This window comes from Ochotona princeps, chromosome 14 (assembly GCF_030435755.1).
Source record: "Ochotona princeps isolate mOchPri1 chromosome 14, mOchPri1.hap1, whole genome shotgun sequence".
Classification (NCBI taxonomy): Eukaryota; Metazoa; Chordata; class Mammalia; order Lagomorpha; family Ochotonidae; genus Ochotona; species Ochotona princeps.
This window is the reverse complement of record NC_080845.1, coordinates 47,236,775-47,262,452: the sequence shown is the minus strand read 5'-3', so window position 1 is coordinate 47,262,452 and position 25,678 is coordinate 47,236,775. Positions and strand designations below refer to the sequence as shown.

Sequence of the window (25,678 nt, the reverse complement as noted above, 5' to 3'; positions counted from 1 at the left end):
AGGTCCCCTCCCCCAATCCTCCAGCAGACACAGGAGAGAGAAAAAAAAGAGAATTGACCCATTGTCCCACCCACCTTCCTCCATCCCTTGACCTTCCCCATCCTAATTGAAGGCCCACATGGAAGTGCATCCCTCTCAACTATGTAAACAATATTTAAAATAAAATTAAAATTAAGAAGACTTCGCAAAAAAGGCAAGAACAACACAACTTGTGATAATTCATGTTCTATGAGAAGTCTCTTGACCTTGAAGTCAGAGACACCATGGGAATCAGAAGAGTATGGAAGAAAACTGAACCTTGTCAGGTTTTTATACAACATGAATGTTTCTCAGGGAAAACCTTGTTTTCTTATGAAAAAGAACATGAGTTGACATTTCTTAGTAAATTGCATAGCAGACATGCTCTTGAAGATGTGTTCGTGTGGAGGGAGACCTGACATCCTACAACTCTCTCCAAACGCTACCCCTTGCTCTAGAGTGTGGGAAGGGACTCTCACATCTGCACTCAGAATTCCTAAGTGGTCTGGGCATCTGATAAAATGATGAAGTGGCTGCTTGAAATACCTAAGTCCCATGTAGGAGTGCTGGTTCAAGGCCAGGCTACTCTGCTTCGGATGAAGCTGGCTGTGAATGAACAGCTTGAGAACAGAGATGACCTTTTCAGTACTTAGGTCCCTGCTACCCCTGTGAGAAATCCAGAGGGACTTCCTGATTCTGGCTCCTGGCTTTGACCTGTCCCCCAGCCCCGGTGTTGTGGGGATCTGCAGAATGAATCAATGGATGCAAGACCTCTGTCTCTCTCTGCTTTTCAAATAAAGCGTAAATTAAAATGCCTTTACAACTTAAAAACAATTTATAACTTTGATAAATTTTCCGCTAAACCAATATAGAAAACTATTCTTCTTGGATAGTACAGAGAGGTTTTTCAGCCCAGGCTGGAATCAAGATAGGGGTCAGCATTCTGGTATAGCACATTAAGCCTCTGCCTGTGAAGCCAGCATCCTATATGGGCACAAGTTCAACACCTGGCTGCTCCACTTCCAATCCAGCTCCCTGCTAATGTGCTTGTGTGGGAGAAGACAGCCCAGGTATGTGGGTCCCTGAACCCAGATGGAAGACCTAGAAGAAGCACCTGGCTCCTGGCTTCAGCCTGGCTCAGTACCAGCCATTGCAGCCATTTGGGGAGTAGTCCAGGAGATGAAAGCTCATTCTCTCTCAATCTCTCCCCCAACCATTTGTGCTCTCTCTTTCCTCTTCCTCTCTGTAGCTCTGCAATAAATACAAAATAAAAATTTTGAAAAGAAAACCGAATCTAAAAAAGGTATGAGTAGAGTACAGAATGGGATGAGATAACTAAAGCTAATAATAACAACAGGTGCCTGAGCATGTGTGAAGCACTTCCTGTGTGATGTGTCACCAAGACTAGGCCCGTCTCTCTTGTCCCTGTGCATGGTTGTTATGGCATTTTATGGACCTCCTGGTCCAGCAGACTTCTAAGAAAGCAGATCACCTGCTATTTGTAGGCAGGCTTCATTCATTCAATCATAGACCTTAAGAGAGGAGATCAAGTCACCCAAAGAGGAAAGACTGTAGCCTGCTTTCTGCTTTTGGACTCCAAGCTGCAGGATCAACTCCTGCTGGATTTCTACTCTGTTGGTGGATTCTGTAATCACATAAGCTAATAATCCCTTAAATTCTATCTAATGTACTGTATTACATACACATAGCATATACGTGTCTTTTAAATATGCATCTCAGACATACAAATATATTAGTATATAGAATATATAGTATATAGTATATATATATAGAATATATAGTATATAGAACAAGGAGTTCTGCTTTCCTGGAGAATTCTGGCTAATACAGAGACTACACAGTAAGGGGTACATCAGAAAGTATCCAGGCATAAGATACAAATTTATGTCTTCTTTGCTGTTAGTGGAAATATGTAGAACATGAGTGATCTACATCCAAGAAGAGTGGGTTCAGGAGACAGAGCCAGAATATATTTCATGTGTTTTGCCTTAAAGTAAACCACACTATGGGTGCCAAGAATCATCGTAAGAGTCAGCACATGTGGCCACAGGAAGGACACAGCGGGGTCAGAAAGTCTTGAGTTCCTTGCATGTGGTTGAGCACATGAATTCATTTTTTGAGATGTACTTTCCTATTCTATGAAATACAGACAGTAAAACAACCTCGTAGAAATTTTATGAGAACCAGATAAGCTCTACATAAAGTGGATCCAATCTACAAATATTAAAATAATTTTAACAGCTGCTGAAACTACCCTCACTGTGGCTACATGTGTAGTATTGGTGCTGTCTCATGTTTTCATATGTTCATTACATGCCAGTAGATGACATGGCCCAGTGATGATTTTCAGTATAGTATGTCATTGGCACTGTCTTATAACCGTGGTTACAGGACACTGAATAGCAAAAAGTTTCAGACAACATGCATAGTGCCTTATATATCACACCTTACTTCCAGCTGCAATGCCCGACATGTTTACCAAACAAGGAAAAGTAAATTCAGAAGATCAAAAATGCAAAACCTCTTCTAAGGTCACACAGCCAATGAATGGCCAAGACAAAATTCAAAGCCAGATGTATTTGATTCTAAAGCCTGTATGTTTTTCTTTTTTCTGTACTGCCATCAATTGGCATTAGCCTATCCATGGGGACCACATCTGGCTGACTGCTAATCTTACGTATGGCATGCTGCAGGTGCATAACTGTACTTGAAAGAAATGAGGAAACTGTTCTTGTAATTGCTCCCCTAACATGTCTGGCCATGAACCGTGCTGGCCATACTTACCTGAATGATGAATGGAACAGGTTCTTTGCACATTCTCCCATCCACAACAAAGCCACGGTTTTTCCCATCTGTGGCCACAAAGGTAAAGCCATCCAACAGGGAATTCCCTCCAGAGTGCTCATAGGTCACGCCCCCGCCATCCACATCCTGCTGAGTGAAATGGCGCTGCAGCAGTGCTGTACCCCACAGGTAGAGTTGGCCGTGTTGCGGGAGCTGGGCCAGGAGGAAGGTGAGGTTCTCCACCGGCGTGTCTGGGTCACTCAGCTGCAGGCAGTCAGGGGAAAGCAGGCCCAGCGTGCCTTGGACCAGCCTCAAGCCCTTGTTCCTGGTCACCACAGGCAAGGCTCTGTCCACTGGCTCCAGTGTGATCTCAAACACCCCGTGCTTGGTGTGCAGCCCATTGCTGACGAGGAATCTGGCAAAGAGAGGCAAGGCAGCCTTCAGCATGGATTCTTGTGTCACCATCCACTGGAATGAAATGATAACAAGACACACCTTTACTAAAGGGTATGTCGTGCTGTGACTCCAAGGAAGCACCAGGGCCAGATCATTCACAATGTCTTTCCATCAGGAAACCAGTCATGGCGAACACATCAATTAACCATCCCAGCCCGAGGGTATTTTCTCAACCTTGATGGTAGACTCCTGTGACGGAGCAGGCAAATTCTGACAGTAATGTTTCTGAGGCCCAGCAGCACTGAGTACAGTTCCTTGTCCCAAATAGGATTTCACATCCAATTGGATAGGTCACATGAATTTGAAAAGTGTGTTCACCTTAGGTTTTTATCATTCTGCAGTTGGCAATGTAGTAAGCTGAATATATATGACGAATGCTGAGGAGAGCCATATAATACAATGCTGAACAGAATGAATTTAGCCAATTCCCTCAATCCATATGTTTTTACGGTAAATGTCGTAAAGGCTAGTCACACCACTCAGCCATGTAATCCTACCTAAATCATCTCATTATGAGCCTTCTTTTCATTCTTCTTTTAAAGAAGATGGATGGATTTACAATTGCTAAGTGCTATCCAACTCCAAAATATCAAGGGATTTCAAAGAGTTTGTAAGGTAATAGACTCAAAGCCTGTCTTGGCACACACACAAGAAGAGTTTTACTAGACTAAGATACTTTCCCGGAAAAAAAAAAAAAAACCAAAATGATGAAGAAACTTGGTGTGAGACACTTAGACAGGCAGGAGATGGACTGGACCCAGATATTCTGAGGAGAGAGTGGAAAAGGAAGACATTCAAAATAAGTAAAATCTCTTATGATCTTGGGTATATGACAAATACTATAATGTGTCTTTGGTGAACCGATCAATCCCACATTCTAACCAACAGTCAATCTCACAGTAACACTGATTTTAAATAATCTTTATAATATTACAACATGTATTTTTAAAATTTTAAGAATTGAGAATATCATGTAATTATGCAAACAAAATACATTAAACTGAAAAAAGGAGGGAATAGCTACTAAAAATGAAATAAATTACAGACAAAAGAAACATACTGAGAAACAATCACAAGCTTGTGTCTTACTGTTTTTTTCCCAGCTATCAAAAGTGCCAGATAGTTATGAAAGATGCACTGTTATATCCCAGTGATGCAAATTTTTCAGTAGATACCCAAGTATCTATGTAATTGTGTCACATAATACAATGTAATTACTGAAGTTAAATAATAAATAATTAAAAAAAATTTTTCAGTAGATATAATAGATAATCATATAATGTTTCTGTGTGAATTTTTTACATTTCTTCTTTTTAAAATATTTATTTTTATTGGAAAGTCAGGTATAAAAAGATAAGGAGAGACAGAGAGGAAAATCTTCCATCCGCTGATTCATTCCCCAAGTGGTTGCAACGACTGGAGCTAAGCAAGGTGAGGACTTCAGCCACTATGCTACTTGGCTGGGCCCGAATTTTTTTACATTTCTTTTACCATTCTGGCAAATTTGACTAAGAAGCCCTCTTTATGCTTTGTACTTGAGGATTTTGGTGTTTCCATGAAGGAAATTGAAACCAGATCTTGTGAGTGCAATCAGTCCACCAGCCTGTCTGAGGTCACAGCACAGGGAGAGGAACAGTTAGACAAAGAGGAGAGTGGATGAGCCTGGTGTGTGGCAGATTTTGCTGGGAAGGCGAGGTTAAAGCATTTGAGCTTTATGCTTATCTGATTCACAGGACTTCAAAGAAGGAAAACAGGATGTGATACACGCAAAAAAAAGCTGTCTAAAAGAGGTGAAATTGCTAAATGAAGTACATTAAGGTCAAGTTTGACATCTGAAACACTTAGACTTGTAAAGAATATAACTTGTTAGGTTGTTTTCATAGCATCACTTTGAATATATTTTTTTGTGGTGTTTTACAGTTTGGATCGAGTATTGAACTACCTTCAGACTTACTGATTAAGGAAACTGCATGTGACACTACTTAAAATGAGTCTGTTTTCCTTTTGTAAAGCCAAACCATGGCGAATGTATTCTAAGCCAAACAGGCAATTTTGTTGCTGAATCATGGCATACAGTGAGATTTTTTTTTAACTTCTAAAAACACAAAGTATACCTACAAAATATCTTTCTTTCAACAATTTTAGTTGAGTCTCCCAGACAGTTTCAAAGAACAGGTGACGTGCATGTTTCAGTTTAAAATTATATTTTTCTTGTCAGGCAAAGCCTTTTATGGTTTTGCTATTAATATTTTCTGTGTCCATCCCAGATCCTACGCCTTCCCCCTAGGTGATACGAAGAAGGCACGTGTTCCCTCTGAACCTCCAAATTCTCCTTATTTCACTTGTCTCTTCCAGAAACACCTTTCCCACCTGCCATCCACGCTGTTTTAGAAACGCAGGTTTCTTTAATTCCCACCAGATTCTGGGATTTCCACTGTGGAGAGTTTTAGGTAAGCCGTGGCCACTTTGCACAGATGCAAGCAAAAAATGACATATATTAGCTCTTTGCATCATCTGTGATGCTAAAGCCTGTCAAGTATCAGCAGAGAAAGAAGAATGAAGGGGAAAGCGGAAGGCATAAAGAACATTCAACGTGAGCCATCAGGGAGGCTCTTTAAACATCTGATGATGATTTTCCATTCTGGTGACGGAATTTCAGAATTGCTTCACAGGTCCTTCCGGCTCAGCCTCGGGACAGCACATTCACCGTTAGTGAATGACCCTTAGTGACCGTTAGTGATGCCCTGTGACCCAAGCTGCCCCTCCTCTCAATTCCCTCCTGCCTGGTGACCAGCCCAGCCTGCAAAAAGCAGAGAAGCCCAGGCTGCCGACAGACAGATGGCATGGGGGCCAGCAGGCTGGGCATCCCAGAAGATGCCAGAAATATGTTTAGCTGAGGCCAGTGTGCCCAGCTGGGACACTGGCAGCTGTCTGTGCTGACCTCAAGCTAAAAAGTCAGGGGTGAAAAGGATGCTGTTTCTAAAAGGAACTAGATCTAGTGCAGCAGAGCCCCTCAGGTTTAATTGTGCCGACTCCTCTCAGGCAGGGAACCTCCTTCAGACACAGAGGGAAGGATGTACATTGGGTGGAAATAAAGGACAATAAAGGAGACCAGGTCAGGGCCATTCATATCCTCCCCAGAATCACTCAGGCGGCCTACCAAATGTTCCCCACCCGCCCAAATAACAGCCCTCCAAACGCATGCTCAGGACTGAAGCCAGCCGAACTGGGGCTGGTGAAACAGCTGGCAAGGCCAAGGTCCGTTTTATTGCATTTCCCTTGTGGCCTTCCCCCTCCTCGCCTGTCCTGGGCAACGATACAGTGGGATGCCCACTGTTCTCAGGAAATTTAGGGAATGACTCTCCGATTTGTCTGGGGTGCCTGTCTGGTCTGATCTTACCATTACCATGGTGCTTTCAAGCTTTCTGCATTTCCTGGCAATCGAGTTGGCTGAAGACTCTGCCATCTGTCATGGCATTTAAAAGATAAAAATGGAATCATAAATAGCGCCAGCTCCTCCTCGAGAAAAAAAAAAAAAGTCCAGCCGGCATGTCAAAATGGAGGACATTAGCATGTTCTTTTAGTACCCGGCTGCCTGCAGCTGAAGTCAGCACGCTAATCACTTGGTCTCATCTGTCCTAGACTGGGCTGCCAAATCTCTCTTCCAGGCCAGCAGCACCAAACAATGAAGGAGAAATTTATGATTCACAAAATATTTTTGCAGAAGGCAAAATCTGATCATGAAACTTCCTCATTTAATTAATGCTGCCATATCTTCCATGAAAAAGGGAAGGGGGAAAAAATCCTGTACCATAGAACTTTTCTCTTCTCCCAGCCGAATTCCTTGCCAAATTTAACAGCAAGCAACATAAATTTAGGTGATTAGATTGGTTGCACATATTTAATTTTTAAAAAGCACCATGATCACACTTGCATTAAAATGGGCTTTTGGTTTTGGTTTAGTGCCACTTGACAAACAACATAGCAGTCCATGATTGGGTTTGTGAAACGACAAGATTAAAATTCAAATCTTGGGCAGATGCTAGGCTCTTCCATTATAAATATGTAAAACTGCTGGCCAAATATCAGAATGACACATTGAGGAGGTTCCTTTGTATAAATGCATATTCACCATAATATTTTTTTGGTATGACAATATATTATGGAAATGAACTCTTGGCCCCAAATTCCACCCTGATACTCACTGATGTCAATTTAGGTGACTTGTGCCTCTTACGAACCCTAGATGCCTTGTGAATAAAGTGGGAATAACTACCTCTCCCTGAATATGTTGTTCTACGGCTTGAAGAGAATAACATGCAAAAGAGGTTCTAATACATTGCCCGATGCATCAATGTTACTTACGGAACAGGATGTACCACAAAAAGCTCATGGAAAACTGGAAGGAAAAGTTTATTTTGGTGCAAAAAAAATCTGAAATCTATGCATAATTTTATTGTCATTCACATTTTCCATGAACTTTCTGAATCTCCTCATAATAACCACTCTTACGGAAACAAAAAGCTTGGATCAGATCATGGAAACAAAAAGCCTGGATCAAATCATTGCTTCCTAATTGTTCTTTTCTCCCTGCTGTCCTGTTTCCTAATCTCTTGATTTTAAAATTAAATTAAATATGAAAGGCAGAGAGAGAGAGAGAAAGATACAGATCTTCATCTACTGCTTCACTCCTCAAATGCTTATGATGGCCAGGGCTCAGCCAGGCCAAAGTCAGGAGCCAAGAACTCAGTCTGGGTCTGCAACAGGGGTGGTGGGAACCCAAATACTTGAGCCAAGGATGACTGCCTTCCAAGATGTGCACTTTGGACCAGAGATGGTCTCACCAGGAAGCCGTTGAATTTGCCAGGACAATTAGATGCTGGACTTTACGATTGGTCAAAACCTCCAATGAAAGAATCTCAACTGAGTTTGAACTATGGAAATACAGCGGGGTGGAGCAATCCACTGTGGGAGGGGGAGGGTTTGGGGAGGGGCGGGGGGAATTCCAGTGCAAAAAAAAAAAAAAATGTGTGTCACATAATGCAATGAAATTAATAATAATAATAAATAAAAAAAAAATAGAGCTGTGATTTGAACCCAGGCACTCTGGCATGGGATGGAGGCAGCCCAAGCAGCATCTGTCTGTTTTTTCATCTGGAGCCCATTCAAATTCCACCAATGTAGTTTTGACATATGCCTGTGCTAGCTGTATTCTTGACTATTGTATCATCACCTCATTTTTACCTACACAAATGCATTTACAAGTCAACCCTTGTAAGTACCAAAAAAGGACAGTTCTCAAGATTAAAGCCTTAATTTCTACAAACACTACCAAAAAATAAACATAAGCAAACACCATTGCTCAGTAATTGGAGCCTAGGCCTATACTCTTTATTAAAAAGGGAAACAAAAAGATACAGAGCTGTTTTAAGACATTTGCAACAGCCTCAGACTTTGTTCTCAACCCCAAGCAGAAGGATGGAGGGATCTGAAAGGGAGTAATTTGCCATTCTTGATTCTGTTGTTTGCACCATATGCCTATCCTAATTCACAGCATTCTGCATCTGTGATTCAGAGGCGGTACAAATCAACTCCTTCCAGAAACAAGCAGAGCAACAGTCTTTCTGCTACAAGAAAACCTCACTGGAAGACCAGTTATCTCCAAACAATAGGAAACAAAGGCAAGTTAGAACATCAAATCAAGATGAACGATCCAGGGGCTGGTGTGGTGACACAGCCTGTTAATCCTTCACTTGTGCATCCTTTATGGGTGTGAGTTTATGTCTCAACTGTTCCACTTTCAATCCAGCTCTCTGCTTGTGGCCTGGAAATGCAGCAGGGAACAGTGTGGATTCTTGGGCCCCTGCGTACATGTGGGAGACTCAGAGGAAGTTCCTGGCTTCAGACTGGTTCAACTCCAGTCATTGAGGCCATTTGGGGAATGAACCAGCAGATGAAGACTTCTGTCTCTGCATCTCTCTCTGTATAAATTTGCCTTTCAAATAAAATCCAGCCTCTTCATTTTCTGCCTCTGGGAGGTCCTGGGGATTCTCAGGGCTCCGCAAATTCACTCACAACAGTGAGGACTAGATCAGTGATGGCCGTTCCTGACTGCTTCACAACTGTCAGGACAGCTTCCAAACCACAGATTCCCAGGGCTTGGGCTGCCTTTCTGGGATCAGACCTCAAAATGTGTATTTTCTAATTCCCCTGGAGTTTCATCTGAGGACCAAGAAATATATGAATCTCTGAAATAAATGATTTCTAAGATGCTATCTAATATGACAGTCTAAGGATGCAAATTAAGATATTTTTATAGCATAACCCCTCCTTACATGTGGATATTGTATTCCTTATTCTCCCAGTTGATTAATATCTAACTTTTATTTATCAACATCTTTACACATTCATATATTGGTTTCCCCAAGCAGGATGACTGGTTTCTCGAATATAGTCATTAATATCTTCAGCAAAGTCTCCTTTGGGTATTGAATGGGAAAAGCTAAACTGTAGAAAAGCAAGAAGTTCCAGAAACAAGTGTAACATTAAAAGCCCTGGATCTGATACATATGAATTAAGCCAAGAAGCACCCAGCTTGCATGAGCAAGCCTGAAATAAAGAACAATCACTGCTCTCTGCAACTATTTTTTTATGTTCAGTGTTGTAAAGATCAGAGGTCAAAAGAGGGCCAGGGGAAGAACATAGTAAATAATGACAACAACAATAAAACCAACTAGTAATTCTTTAGTTTTCCTTGTGTGCCAGGTGTTGTTTACAGTATTTTGCATACACACACTCATTTAATTCTCCCAACAACTTAGTGAGGCAGGTGCTGTGAGCATGATTTCATTTCACAGGAGAGAAGATGCAGGAGCTGTATAACTTGACGAGGCCAAGGTGTGAGTCAAAGAGACAGTATTAATGTCCTCCAAGCTTGTACCTTAATATTTCAATCAATAAAACCATCCTGAAAAGGATCCCCTACATCCGATGCTCTAGCTAGTCTAGCAACATGCTAGCATTGATTTGGTTGAGGTTGATGAATTGGGTGATTATCTGCTAGGTGTAGGACATTTATCATGGTAAAAAAAAAAAAAGAAAAATTTCACTTAAACTTCCTTAGATAATTTTTTTAAAGTTTAGAGCTATGTAAATTATCTTTCAGAATTCACTTTAAGAGCTCAAAAGGATTGCAAACAGCTGACAATATTCATCTTAGCAGACGGTGTAAATTTAGATAGGTAAATGCAATGAAAAGGGGAGAAACTTATTTTTAAAATGTGTATCGATTTACTTATTTATTAAGGTATTTGAGAGACAGAGAAAGCACCCATCCACAGGGCAACCCCCCAAAATGTTCACAATGACAAGAGCTTGGCTAAGCTGAAGCCAGGAAGCAGAAATTCAATCCAGATTTCCCAAATAAGTGACAGAGACATAATTACTTGAACTACATCCAGGTATCAAACCCAGGTACTCCTGTGTGGCACACAGTGACTTTATTTGCTAGGTCAAACACCAACTCCAGTAATGTTATTTGAATACGGGTCTCTCAGTGATATTTACAGTTTATGAGGTTCCACTGAATAACACAGGGGTATGCCACACTTAGAGAGTTCCTAAAAGAGTGTATTTGTGACATGGTGAAAAATTACATTGTGTTTTGGCAGACAAACCAATGCTTTCAAGCCTCCTTCTCAAATCTGAACAACCTGGAGTTAGGTTATGTCCTATGATTGTTCAAAAACGAGTCCCAGTGGCCTTCATAGTGACCTCAGAATCTGTGTCTATACCATGTACTTCAAATTAGCCAGCTTTAACAATGACTAGCTGGTAGATCTGCTAGACAGTTTCCTTCACTTTATTCAACTTGAAACACATTTCCATACTGTTAAATGAATGTAGACTTTCATTAATGTTCTATCTTCCCTTTCACCAGATTGTTGCTCATTCTAGTGATTTATTTGAAGCAGAATCCTTGAGCAGGTGCACAGTCCCCAATTATAACATTATTTCTATGGGGAAATGCGATCCACTTTATGACAACATGATTTATGATTTAGTTACAGGAACACATTGTGTCAAAAGGCAGTATCTGCTTATGCCAAATGTTTACTAATAGATGCCTTTCCCTTAAATAGAAAAACATACACACAAAGGAGGGAAATTACTTCTTTGTGTCTGTCTACCTTTGCTGGTACCCTCAGCTCTTCACATTCCTCTTCCTAGAAGAACTTGCATTTAGATCTGCTCATTGCACTTATTTTTCCACAACAGTACCTAACTCCTTGCCTTGCTGCTGTCGCTTTAAGGTACACTCTCAGGTTCCGCAGAGTTAAGCAGAAGAAAAACAGAGCTGTACAGAGCTAGAAAAGAACTTGTTCTTTCCTCCTTTAAATTTTATTAAATAAGATTTAAGATATATAATTATGAAACATACATATACAGTATAGATAAATATATATAATGGTGGTTGGTATAGTGAAAAGCACATATCTCCCTTTAAGTATTCATCCAAGGAAGAGGTTCAGGAACTTTCCCATGGGGCTCACCTGAATGTGTCGTTGAGGACAGAGGCCGTGCTCCTATGGATGTAGCAGACTGTCCTTCCAGCTATGTCCATTTGGCTAAAGCTTGTGATGGGGATGCCGGGATAACGGACATATTCTACCTGGCCATATTGTGGCGGGGAGGTGATGACATAGAGCAATTCCTCAGGCTTGTGTGTCCCGTCTACAGCCAAGAGAGTGGTGGGCGTCAAAAAACCTCGATCACCTTTGGCCAACACAAGTGGTTTTGCAAGAATGACAATTTCACCTGTGGGGCACAAGAAACTGTGGTCAAGAATTGTATTAAAAACATGATGTCCAAGGAAAATGTTGAAAGTTAAAGGCCAAACTAGCATAGACAGGTACCAACAAATACATTTAATAGAAGCATTAACCTAAAGAGATGAGTTTTGTCACTGTAGAGGAAATACAGGAGGCTATGCTAATAAACACATGAAAAGAGACTCATTGATAATTGTGCAAATGTAAACATGATCACAATCTGATGTCTCCTTATAATCCTTCACTTGGCAAATATGCAGGAGTTTGTGCATATGCAGGAGTCTGTAGATAAAGAGAATCTTGCATGCAATTCTTTGGGGCAGTGTTAACTGGTATACAACTTGTTATTTTTTAAACTTGTTATTTTTTAAAGAGTTGAATATTCGCACATGCCTTGCCACACCATTTTCACCCCTTACCCTCGTGTCCCAGGAGATATCTACCAAAATGGTCACTGCGATGCTATTTGCACTCAAAATGGTGCAGACAAGCCGGATGTCTGTCCACAACATGAATGTATGAACAAACTGAGCTCATGAATAAACTACATCTGCACACTAATGTGTCATTGTTAGGAGGGGTATTTACATTAATGTCTAAGAGGTGCACATCCCATGTTGGGGTACCCAGATTCCAGTCCCACCTCCAGCTCCTGACTCCAGCTTCCTGCTGATGCACACTCTGAGAGTAGCAATGATGACACAACCATGTGGGAGCCCGCCCTTTGATTCCTGTCTGTCTGCCTTAGCTTCAGCCCAGCCCTGGCTAGTGCAGGCATTTGGAAAGTAAATCAGTGGATGAGGGCTCTATTTGTTTATCTGTCTCTCTACTTCTCCAGCAAATGCATTTTTAAAAGGTGTGGTCTTTCAACTTTAATTTGTTCTGTGGACAACTTGAGAAAAAAAGATAAATCGTGCACAATTCAAGGTCCTTATCTTTAGGAAGCAGAGTTAGAACCATAGCATGGTGAATCCGTGCTGGCATTCCATTTACGTGCTGGTTTGAATGCTGTCTGTTCCACTTCTGATCCAGCACCTTACTAATGTGCTTGGGAAAGCAGCAGAGGGTGGCCCAAGGCCCTGGACCCCTGTACCCATGTGCAGGACCTAGAAGAAGCTCCTGGTTTCTGGCTTTGAATTGGCCCAGTTCTAATCATTGCGACCATTTGGGAAGTGAACCACAGGATGGAAGATCTCTTTCTGTCTCACTCCCTTTCTCTCTTTCAAATAAACAAAAATAAAGCTCTTTTTCTTTAATAAATTCTGCTTTTTAAAATAAAAATAAACATGTCATTTAACTTCAGGCATTGTAAATTTCTATTTTTCTTTTTATTGCTGATTTTGTATTATGACTTCATTTAAGGGGATGTACAGTAGTTGTGTAATAGAGACTGTCATATCTAGTAATATGTCATTTAACTTCATGGCATTGTAAATTTCTTCTTTTCTTTATATTGTTGATTTTGAATCATGACTTTTCATTTAAGGAGATGTACAGTAGCTGTGAAATGGAGACTAACATCCAGATGTGAGGATGTAGTGTGGTATGCATTTCTACTTTCTACAATGAAACTGTTTACTATATCTTGACAACAGGATTCTGGACTCTCTGCCATTGTCTATACCCGCAATGATGGACATAAGACTGAGTATGAAGAACTATATGTTAGTAATGATATAGAGGAACTGAGGGTGGGGAAGGGAACTGGGGAGGGGATAAGGGAATATGAAACTGTATTATAAAATAATAACAATAATAAAATGTATTAAAAAATAAAGGGTGGGAACAACACATGAGGAGATGTTCCTTCTTGTTCCTTCTCCCACACAAACTGTACAAAGGTGCTCACAAAGTATTTTTAAAGGGAAGTACTCTCACATGCTCATGTTCATGATAATTCACAATAGCCAGCAGACAGAAGAAACCCCTGTGTCTTTTGACAGGTGAAGGGATAAAATGTGTTATTTACAGAGTCCCTGAAGGCTTATACAGTAATGAAACAAAAAGTTCATTTTGATGCAGAAAGATCTTGAAATCTGGTGCTGTTTTTTCATATTATGCATGTTCTCTGCACTTTTTGTAGCTCCCTTGTACATACAGAGCATCTTCAGCCTGAAAAATGGAAGAGATAATGGCACAAGCTACATGAACAAAACTTGAAGGCCTCACACTAAGTGGAATTAGCCCTCCATGAAAAGATAAGTTGTATGATTCCTCTTACATGAAGTACCTAAGGTAGTCAAACTCATAGAAGCAGAAATACTTGATAGGAGCTAGGTAGCATGAGAAAGAAAAGATTGCTAGCTGATGGCACACAGTTTTAGCTTTGCTAGATGAAACAGTTCCGGAAATGAGTTAACAGTAATATCAATAGAATTGACATCACCTATATGTTTAAGATCATTTATTTTGTTACACATGTTTCACCACCATGAAAGACATGTGTGAATGAGTCAGACAGGTAGAAGAGGACAACACATTGAGCAGTGGTGTAGTAGAGAACTAAGGACCATAATTCATTATCATTTACCAGTGGTTCAATAAAATGATTACATCTGAAATATAGAGCTTCTACTTTCTATCAGACACAGCACTAAGCACTGTTGCTTCTTCATATGAATTCTGCAAGGTAGGAAACTTCAATATTCCCCACTTAACAGGAAGGAATATAAGGCACAGAAATACTAATTCACTCACTAATGATTACATGATTGACCAGAATGGAGGTAGAATTTTGATTGAGGTCATCTGAATCCACATACTCTTACCAACTGTCTTATTCTGCTCCCTCCCTTCTAACACATAGAGAATTCTTGTAAATCAATGCTAAAGGGGTTAATCTACAAAAATATGTGAAGCAAAAGACACACCATTTGTAGAGTTAAAAATAAGATGGTCAATAACTTTTGAAGAGATATTCAGTCTGATAGGGATAAAAAGTAAGACATCAAATTGATACGATTTTATACCACTGGTTCCCAAAAAGGAGTTTTGTTCTTCGCAAACATGTGTGGTTGTCATATCAGGGGATGGCTACTGGCTTCTGGCAAGCAGAGGTAAGGCATGCTACACAACATCCCATAGTGCACCAGAAACCCCTACATTTAGGTACTCTTAAACATTGGTAGTACTAAGACTGGGAAGTCCTGTTTTAGATGACCCAGTTGGTCTCTTGGGTACAGTATGCTTTTATCTCAAAGTGCTCAAGAATTCAAAACTTATCCTAAACATAAATCAAAATTGAGCCACAGATGCTTCAGGAGGAAGCAAGGTGAATACATCAAGGAGGTAAGAATGAAGAAGACCAAAATACAAAGTATCCACAGGGGCGAAGGAGTCCCAGGAGAACATCCAGCTAGACTTCAAGGCAACTTAAAAAAAGAAAGTGCCTTTGAAACTTTCAAGTGATGATTCACTTCCTGAAAATAAATTAGTCACCATGCCAATCTGTTAAAAATTTACTTAAAGCCAGACTGTGGGCACTGCTGGATTTCTAATAGGAAACAGGCCTGGCTATCCTCATGAACCCTATAGATCCCAGGCAAAGCAAATAAGCAGTCACAGGCTAGATGGTGGTATTTCAAAGATGAAGGATAGAAGGACAAAAAGAAGAAAGAAACATACTGAGTCCTTACACAGGCTCATTTCTGAGTATAAAACTTGACCCCACAAATGTTTGGTAGGCATACTTTTACCTTTTTCCATGTCCTTGATGCTGATATGACAGTCAAATGCAGGGGACTTATTGTCACCATCCCAGAGGTAGAAGGTGAAGCTGTCCTGATTCTGGGAATCCATTGCTCCAGTGTGTGCGTATCTCAGCAGGTTCAGATCCACTTCCTCCTGAGAGCATTTCATGCCACGGTAGAGAGGCACCCAGTCCCTCCCTATCTGAAAAGTGCCAGAATTAGTCAGTTGCCCATGGCTCCCTCTTTGCAGATTTTCCTCCCTGTAAACCTCCAGGAGAAATATATTTCAGGGACACGCATCTGAAACAACAATCAGGATCCTGTTTGGGATACCTATATCCCATATTGGAAAGTCTGGCTTTGTTTTTAATATAGCTTCCTGTTAATGTCACCCAGGCAAGCAGCAGATGATGGCTAAGGTAACTGGGTCTCTGTCACCTGCATGAAAGACCTAGACTGAGTTCTAAGCTTCTGGCTTGCCTGGGTACTCTGGTTCCTTGTGCCCTTCTAGTTGTTGCAGGCACTGGGGGATGAGGAGCATGGAGAAGGGTGAACCCGTGGAAGACATATCTCTAGCCACCTCTGCCTTTTAAGTAAAGTAAAAAAACTATATAAATATCCAGGTTTTAAAAATGCATTTCTGGGACATCCTAGGCTACTTTTGTTACTTAATTGCATTTGGTTTTCTTTTCAAGGAAATATATTTCAGTAATTTAGAACCTAGGAGAAAAAACTCTTTTCAAATGATCTTTGATGAACTCATAAGGCAATTTGACGACACTGCTACTTCCAAGGTATTCATAAGAAACAATCATAGCTGATTAAATATCCCAGTTAATGAAAGCAGATGGATAATTGAGCTGGTGGAACAGGTTCTTTAGAAAGGCAATGTACTTATCTGGGGGTTTCCTTTTTTCAAGTTTACATTGTTGCACAAGTTTTTTTATTTTCAAAACTCTGTTACTGAGCTTATCTAAAGGACAGAAAACAAAAATAAGGTCTATGTATTTACTCTCCAGTCTGTTTTCCAGGTTTACCAAACCCTAAAGAAAACAATCCAAATCTCTACCACCCCCTATGTTTATCTCCACCATATACTCCAAAAAATTATGTCAAAATATATAATATTTTATCAGAATCTTCTAAAAACATGCCAACATTAGTTAAGTATACATTCTACTCAAGGCTTTGGCATAAATTGTTGCAATTTCAGAGAAAAGATGTTCTTAGGCTGTATGGCAGGGATTGGTTAACAATTGAGAATATGGGAAATGAAATAAATCTGTACATTATTAATAATCCTATGGCTATTTTCTCAAGATAGCTACATAGCTTTCCCTAAGAATAGTTCATACAGCCATTTGATCCAATTCAAGGAAAATATGATCTTAAAATTTGTCTAGATGCTATTTATTTTCCCTGTCTGCTTTAAGAAACTAAAGCAGAAATTAAAATACTTTTATTCCACTAATAACTATTCCAGAGACTCTCCATTCCTGGTAAAACACTTTGTCATCCTCTCTCTCTACTGTGTGACCAATTTCTTTTATGTCATAAAGTTTCTTCTTCTCCAATATTTTTTGCCCAACTGATATTTGGAGATGTATGTTTGGCCCCAGTGTTTGCTGGATTAAGGTTTGTTATATTGTTGTCATGAAGTGCGGGGCTTGTTCTTCTCATAACTTCTATCTGCAAATACTAAGTTTAAAATAGATTTTTTTCAAGTTCTCAACTAAGCAGCTTCCAATTCTGTTTAAAAATTTCCCTTGATATTCTCATCTAAGAAAGTAAATATAAAAGACTTCTGCTGTCTTTGATCCAAATCTAATTCCTCACTTGCACCCCTACATTTAAATTTGATTTGGAAGAATTATTTAAAGGTCCAGAAAAAAAAAGAAGAAAATGAGATTCAGGCTCAAGGTGAAAAAAACTAAGAAAGGTCAACAAGAAAACAGCACTTGAGAGTCGAGGAAGTAAGGAATCTTGGTCTCTGTTTTGGAAAACCTTGGGGTATCCCTAGAGAGCTGGGAAAGAACTGTATGGAACTATCTTGGGAACCTGGACCCATCTGGATGCTAATATTTCCAATACAGTTCAGCTCCCAAGCCACCCAGATGTGTGAGCTATCACCGTATTTCTGCTTCATTACTCTCTGAAATGAAATAAGGACACAGCTGTACCTCAATTTAAATCAGTAACTGCTCTTCAACTCTGATTCTCTGTGGTGCCTACAGTCTAAGACAAGCAAGCTGTTCCATGCAGAATGAGTCCTTGCCACTCTTCCAGGCCTGCGTCTACATTAGATGAAAAGTCAAGGATTCAGGCGAATAATACACTGAAAATGGTAGGTGACTGTTGCCAGCCTTGGTCCCCCCATCCACACCAATATTCGGACTGATTACTCAACTGATCCTCTCAAGTAACTGATCTATAATTCATGTTGGGTTAATCCCAGGGTATTATGCACAGTCAGAATCAGACTTACATTTTACCGTTCCTAAACTAGACTGAAAGAAGATGTCACAGCACAGCAGAGCAGGTCATTAGAAGAGCTAATGAGGGGCTCGCATTGTGGTGCTGGGAGCAGGCTGCCACACGTGAAGCCAGCATCAGTATGACTGCTAGCTGGAGTCTAGGCTGTTCCACTTCCAAATTGCTCCCTACTAATGTGCCCCAAATGCAGCAGAAGACAGACTAAGGGCTTGGGGTGCTGCCACTCTAGTGGGAAATCTGGATGGAGTTCCAGGTTCCAGGCTTTGGTCTGGCTGGCCCTGGCCACAAGCCCACTTACAAATTGAACCACCAGATATAAGATGTCTCTCTCCCTCTCTCCCTCAATATATATCCCTGTAACTTTCCAATAAATAATTCTTCTTTAAAAAGAGTTAATACTGGAAATCAGAAAGCATGACTCCAATAGTATCCTTTTCTGTACTTATTTGCTCTCCATTAAATCAAGAAATATTCAGAATATATACAAATCCAGGAATGTTAATTTATAATTCCATGGAGTTCACTGGTTTAAAATATGGCTGTTGTTAAAATCTGGTAGCTATTAGGGGGTGGATGACTGTCATAAAAAATCCCTCTTTTCCAATTCTCAATTTTTGATTCAGACTTGAACATGAGGGCTCTGGTGCTGCATGGCAGATGCAACTGTAGAATAAAAGGATCAAGCTGTGAGTTTTTAGATTCATCTCAAACAGAATACAAAACAATTCCACCCAATTCTTGCTGAGAGTGTGTCCCTGGAGAAGATATAAGCATTGTCCCTGATCCCAGGGGAAGAGGAAACTTGGGAGAGAGAAAAGAAAGCTGTCCACTGCTGAAAACAAAAGACTCAGTAATGTTTGGAGTCTAAAGCAAAGGGACCCATGCCCTGTTCCACTGGCCTCAGGTCCCTGATACACTGTGTTAAAGGGCAGGGATGGTTCTTAGTGCAGGGATGAGGACAGGAGGAGTGGATGGCAGCTCCTCCAAATGTTCCTGGTCCTGATTACTAAAACCTGCTCTAAGTTTTTATGTACCTAGGAATAGTCTTAAATTAATCTGAGAAGTAGGTTGGGGGGTAGAGTAGGAAGAAGAATAGAGAGGGGGGAGAGGGGGAGAAAGGGAGGGAGGGAGGGAGGGAGGGAGGGAGGGAGGGAGGAGGAGAGAGAGAGAGAGAGAGAGAGAGAGAGAGAGAGAGAGTAACTGATTGTTGTTGGGCATAAAGAAGTGCTATGTTTGAAATGATGGATGGTAAAGAAGAATGCTACATGACTACATTGGTATACAGGATAATGCTGCCAATTGATTGCAATGCTGGTTTGATTCCAAGCTGCTCCACTTCTGACCCTTACTCTTTCTTGGAAAAGCAGTGGAAGATGGCTCAACTGTTAGGGACTCTGCCATGCAATGGATGACCTAGAAGAAGTTTCTGTCTCTCAGCTTCAGCCTGGCCCAGCCTTGCCTTGTCATTTGGAAGATGATGAACTAGTAAATCTCAATCTCACTTTCTCTTTCCCTTTCCTTCCTTTCGTCCATCACTTGCTCTCTAACTTTGACTTTCAAATAAAGTAATAAATCTTGACCCAGCAATATCCTAGTGGCTAAATCATTGCAGGCACCCCATATGGGTACTGTATCATGTCCTGGCTATTCTACTTCCCATCCAGCTCCCTGTTTGTGGCCTGGGAAGGTAGTGGAGGATGGACAAAACCTTGGGACCCTATATCCATGTGGGAGACCCAGGAGAAGCTCTGGCTCCTGGTTTCAGATCAGCTTAGCTCCAGTTGTGGTGGTCACTTGGAGAATGAACTAGAAGATGGAAGGTCTTTCTCTCAGTTTCTTCTCTCTGTAACTCAGCCATTTCAATAAAAATAAATCTATTCTTTTTTTAAAAAAAAAGTAATGAGAGAGAGAGAGAGAGAGAAAGCTACATGGATGCCAAGTCAAAAATTTGGTGGAAACAAAGATATTTCCAAAGATGCCGAATTATGCTTGGAAACCAGACAGGTTTCTAAAAATTTGGGAGAAATCCATCTCCCTTAGAATTTGAGGATGATCCTGGAACAGAGGAGAAGCCATGGAGAACCTTGATCTGATACTACCCTGAGTAAGAAAACTGAGAATTTAAGTTCATTCTAGGCTCAGGAAATTCCACTTCTGTAAAAAAAAATATGGTTATTAAAGAATAAATTCAATTATAAAAATATGTGCATGAAGATAATGTTTACCTGTTACATTCATTCTGAAAAAGGGTCACTAACCTTAAGCTGAAGTTGCCCATTCTGGGGGAGTTTTTCAAATAAATAGTAAATGTTCTCCCTGGGTGAGTCTTCATCTATGGCTGAAAGAATAGCACTAGAAATAATACGGGTTTCACCCATATTCACTGCAATTTCAGCTCTCCTGTAAAAAACAAACAAAAAACCAAATGCCTGGGTTGATATGAAAATGTTAATATCAAACATCATATTATTTATACGAATCCCTATCCTTCAGCTATGAAGGAATTATATTCAAGAGAGTCAGGGAATTGAAAACTGTTACTTAGACACATGCACTCTCATTTCACCTTTTGCCTTCAAATCTGAAAGGACAAGTCACTAACAACGGGCATGATATGTGGTGACTCGATAGTTCCAATTGCTTCTATCTACAGAGCTTACAATCTTACACATCACAATCTGCTCTAAGTTTGTCTCATATTTCATTTGACACAACTCTATGAAGGAGAGTGCTCAGGGACTGGCAATCTTCAATTACTAACAAGAACTCAAGACAGTAAGTGACTGATCTACAGGTGCTCCAGTCCCCTTCATGATTGCCACTTTCCAATTGTTTGCCCTCTAAATTACTCTTCTCTCTGGTGATGTTCTGGGTAGTTCATGTTCTCTATATTATTATTATTATTACTGTTATTATTATTGACTCAGAGGAATGAGGGTAGACGAGATAGAGTCAATTCTCATCAAGTTTACTTCCCAAATATTTCCAAAGGCCATGACATGAGGCGCCCAGAACTCATTCTGGTCTTTCACATGGGTGGCATAGAGCTAAACTCTGAGTTATTACTGCTATCTTCCAGTGTTTGCCTTAATAGGAAGCTGGAATCGAGAATCAGAGCTGGGACAAGAACATATGCACTTTGATATAGGATGTGGGCAGCCTAATCACAGGCCAAACATCTGTCTTGTTCATATTCTCTTTCCAGAGATTTTTTTTCCCCAGATCCACGACTGCCAAATGAGCTTCTGAGCTCTTGAAAAATGGGCGGTGCAGCTGCTGCTTCTTCCATGGACACTCCTCTGTGGTGTCTGTGGGTCCCCTGTCCCCTCATGCTGTCATATCATGATGGTCATTCCCTTTGGTCTCACCAAAGTTGAAAAGGGGCATCTTTCCACCAGTGTTTCTGGCTCTAGGCTCTAGCCATCACACATGGCCTAACCCTGTCCAATCTGCCAGTTTGGTTTCTAAGATGACTCAGGTGGCTGAACATGCTGCGGTTCAGGAGAAGAACATGTGAGCACTCACAGCCTCCCACACCCCTGATGTGAAGCCCAAGCCTCCAGGGTGTGTTTCCTGCATTGCAGGATGAGGTGAACAACTTGACTTCAACAGGAGGTCATGTCTGGCTGCTCTTGACAGGAGACATTAACCCCATTATTTTAGGTGGAAAAATCAGTCAGTTGGGTGTTATGGAGATTAGTGGTGTTACTCCCACACACAGATGCATCAAAATAGGAAACCAATATGATGAATTATTTAGAAAGAAGAAAGTGTGGGAATTAGATATTAAAGAGCCAAGAGTAGAGAAAGCATCTTATTATCAGGGTTACCCTAAAAGAGATCCCAAGAGAAGGGTTGTGGCTCAGGTAATTAGTTTGGGAAGAGATCCCAGGAAGCAGGGTGAGTGAGTGGGTGAGAAAAGAAGGAAGAAAAGGCAAAAAGCATCTGTACAATAAGCATCAACTCTGCTGGGGCTCTTCTAAGAAACGCTGTAGAGCAAGATGCAAATTTCACTTCTGAAAAATGGAAGCTGAGTGTTTTCCCCATGCACTACCTATCAAGGTTACGGGCTCTTCCTTTCAGTGTTCTCTGTTGTGCCTGGTCATTGACTGAAAGGGTCGCTTCCCTTCAGAGACAGCCCACAGGCAAAAAAGTGGAACAAAGTACTGTGGGCACTTGAGACAGGACACTGACCCTGGGGGTGGTGCATCCCCAGGGAACCAATAGCTTCTGCTACAACATCCAAAATGATTTTAAGGAAATGATGTCAGATGTTTCAACAGGGTCCAGTGAGATGCAAAGAGTCATTGCTTCGTGGGGAAAACCAAGGATATCTTTTAATTCAGCAACTTCAGTAATGTAGCCGAGATTGGAAACAGTGGACAGAAATGGAAGACAGGCACATAAGCTATTCTTCCAATTTGGCAGTGAAATGAATGGGGATTGGGTTGTCTTTGTGTTTTTAGAGTGAGGATATCTGCTTGCAACAAAGACAATGATTACTCATGAGCAGATGCTATGTATAGCCAGTCATTTAAGTGCTTCCACACTTTAATTTATATAATCCTAGCAGGAAACCTCATGAAGAAGATCCTGTTACTATTTACAGAGATGGTAACAAAGACAAAGAAAGACATTATGTAATATGTTCAAGGTCACACTCCAGCAAAGTGGCTACAGTGTAATCTGGTTCCAGCATTTGCCCCCTTAACCATGAACGATATGTCTCATTAGCAGAAGATCATGAGAAATAAAAGAGAGAGAGAGAGTGACAATGTGGGAGGGAAGTAATAACGGAGCAAATCTCCAGGGGGGTGGAGGCAGAGGTGAAATACCCAAGGACCCACAGGGAAACAGAGGCAGTATCAATACCTCCCTGTTGGAAGAAATAGGGAAAAGGAGTGGAAAGAAAAAATGGTGGTGGGGTGGGGGTTTAAAAGCAAGGTTGAAAGAGATTTGTTCATTCTGTAGATAGAACTCTACCAGGAAAATTAGTAGCAAGAGCACTGCCTTTGAAGTCAGTCAAGATTGAGAATGTGCTTGGTGTAAACTACATAACCTCTCTAGCCTCAGCTTTTGTGAACAGTGACAATAATACATATGTCCCACAATTCTGGTGAGGAAAGAATAGACTAAGATGTACAAAATCTAACGAACTGTCATGTATTAGCTGCTTAACAGACGTCAGCTTTGACTGGACACCCTCTTTCTTAGACAAGTAAAATAATCAGAAACAAAGCTTTACAATACTGTAAATACTTCACAAAATCAAGGTCCTGCCAGTGTGGGATTTCAGTCAGGGAATAAGGAAATGGGAATTTCTGGTGAATATTCTGGGCCAAGCTGATGCCTGAGATATAACCCTCCAACAAAACTATCACCAGTCTCAAAAAGACAGTGGTTTCTGAGGGCCTAAGGGCAAACAACAGGAGAGCTGGCAGGTCAGGGAAGAACTTGTTCAAAGCCCCCTTTACTGCAGGGTGAAGCCGACTGTGGGAGTTAATACACTTCCAGAAAGTGATTCACATACTGTCGATATACTGCTATTCACAGTTGCACCAGGGAACAAAGGGGTAAAGTTCCCAGAGAAGAATCACGTTTCTACACTCAGCCCTCAGGAAGGATTACTGATCCTGAGAAAGCCTGCAATAAATTATATCAACTTAGGGTCCGTTAGACTGATCATTTTCTCTAAGGTAGCAGGCTGGGTTGATCCACATGGGACAAGGTGGAGGACCAGGGGACAAAGCAATGCCAGAATGATGTCAAGTGGAGTTGATACATTCCCTCATTACAAGTTCGATCACGTTCATGATGAGAACTGCCCACAGCTCATGTGATACTTCAGTGTAATCTACATTGTTGCACTTTAATGTGTACAGGCATATTCATGTAAATGTGCCTGTGTCTAAATATTTAATAACCTGTCCCTTCCATTCTTTGAGCTCAATCAATCTTACCTTTTACACCTAACTAAAACTTTTAGAAGAAAATCAAATCATTAAAGGAGTAAGCTTCAGGAGTTCTATTTAACATTATACAGTTCAGATGCCTCAGTGGGAGGGGCTAGTTGTGACAGGAGCTACCTAGAATCTGGTTCTTTAGGGAGTACAGACCACCCTGGAGCTATTTCAGACTCTTTGGAATTTGGGAAATCTGAAAAGGACTCCTTTCAGTTCGCTTACTTGCTCAGTGTTGGTTTCTCATCATTCACTGGGATGACCTCTATTGAAATCGTTTGGAGTATCTTATGTTTCCCATCTGACAATTGGATGGTGAAGTCATCAACAAGGCTCTCTGAGTCATCGTGCACATACACCAAGCTCATTCCTGGAAGAAGGGAAAAAAGGGAGAAAGTCAATCTTCCTTTCATTGAACCATCCCAACACATATTCCAGGTAATCCATTTTAATTTCCAAGGCACTGGTATAAGTAAGTTTATTAATCAATGGTTTGTAATGAGATGAAATTTGTTCTAGGATGTAAAAGAATACCTGCTTAACCCATTAAAGATTATTCAATTTGGTAATAGTATTTGATAGAGATCTTACTTAAAATTAGTTGGAAAAAAAGGTATATCATTTCAAAAACCATGCAAGAACAAAAGTATTGGTGTTGAAATTAAGCTGAGAAAATTAATGACTTGAGAAAAATCACATGGTTAGAGCCCTACCTCAAGCCATTCAAAAATAAATCAAAATGAATCAAAACATAAATATAAAAATATCTAATTTGTTAAACTGCTTGACAGTTATATGGAAATGCAAAACACCCAGATAAGATAAATCAGTTTTTAAAAAGAACTGAGGTGGAAGCCCTACATTTACCACTCACAAAATTTATTTCTAAATTACAGAACTATGAAGGAATGCATACGAATACTTAGGAAAAGTATGCATCATGACATACCAGATTTTTTAAATAAAAGAGCATTCATTTATTTAAAGGTAGAGTTATGGAAAGAGAAAAAAAGAGGGAGGAAGGGAAAACGGAAGAAAGAAAAGGAGAGAGAAGGGAAGGAAGGAGGAAAAGAGATCAATTTTCCATCCACTGGTTCACTCCTTAAGAGACTACAATGGGGGCCCGGCGGCGTGGCCTAGCAGCTAAAGTCCTCGCCTTGAAAGCCCCAGGATCCCATATGGGCGCAGGTTCTAATCCCTGCAGCTCCACTTCCCATCCAGCTCCCTGCTTGTGGCCTGGGAAAGCAGTTGAGGACGGCCCAATGCATTGGGACACTGCACCCGCATGGGAGACCTGGAAGAGGTTCCAGGTTCCTGGCTTCGGATAGGCGCGCATTGGCCCGTTGTGGCTCACTTGGGGAGTGAATCATCGGATGGAAGATCTTCCTCTCTGTCTCTCCTCCTCTGTGCATATCTGGCTGTAATA

The 25,678-nt window shown here is 40.8% G+C and overlaps 1 protein-coding gene across 1 annotated transcript in view; it reads right to left on the bottom strand.

The window, feature by feature from the left end:
* FREM1 (FRAS1 related extracellular matrix 1) overlaps positions 1-25,678 on the bottom strand; it is a 144,229-nt gene that overhangs the window by 39,645 nt on the left and 78,906 nt on the right. Inside the window, exons 21-25 of the mRNA XM_058672677.1 lie at positions 24,478-24,622; positions 20,551-20,692; positions 15,806-16,001; positions 11,832-12,096; positions 2,824-3,238 (exon numbers count right to left, since the gene is read on the bottom strand). Coding sequence (XP_058528660.1) covers positions 2,824-3,238; positions 11,832-12,096; positions 15,806-16,001; positions 20,551-20,692; positions 24,478-24,622 — 1,163 coding nt within the window. The remainder of the gene's footprint in view (positions 1-2,823; positions 3,239-11,831; positions 12,097-15,805; positions 16,002-20,550; positions 20,693-24,477; positions 24,623-25,678) is intronic.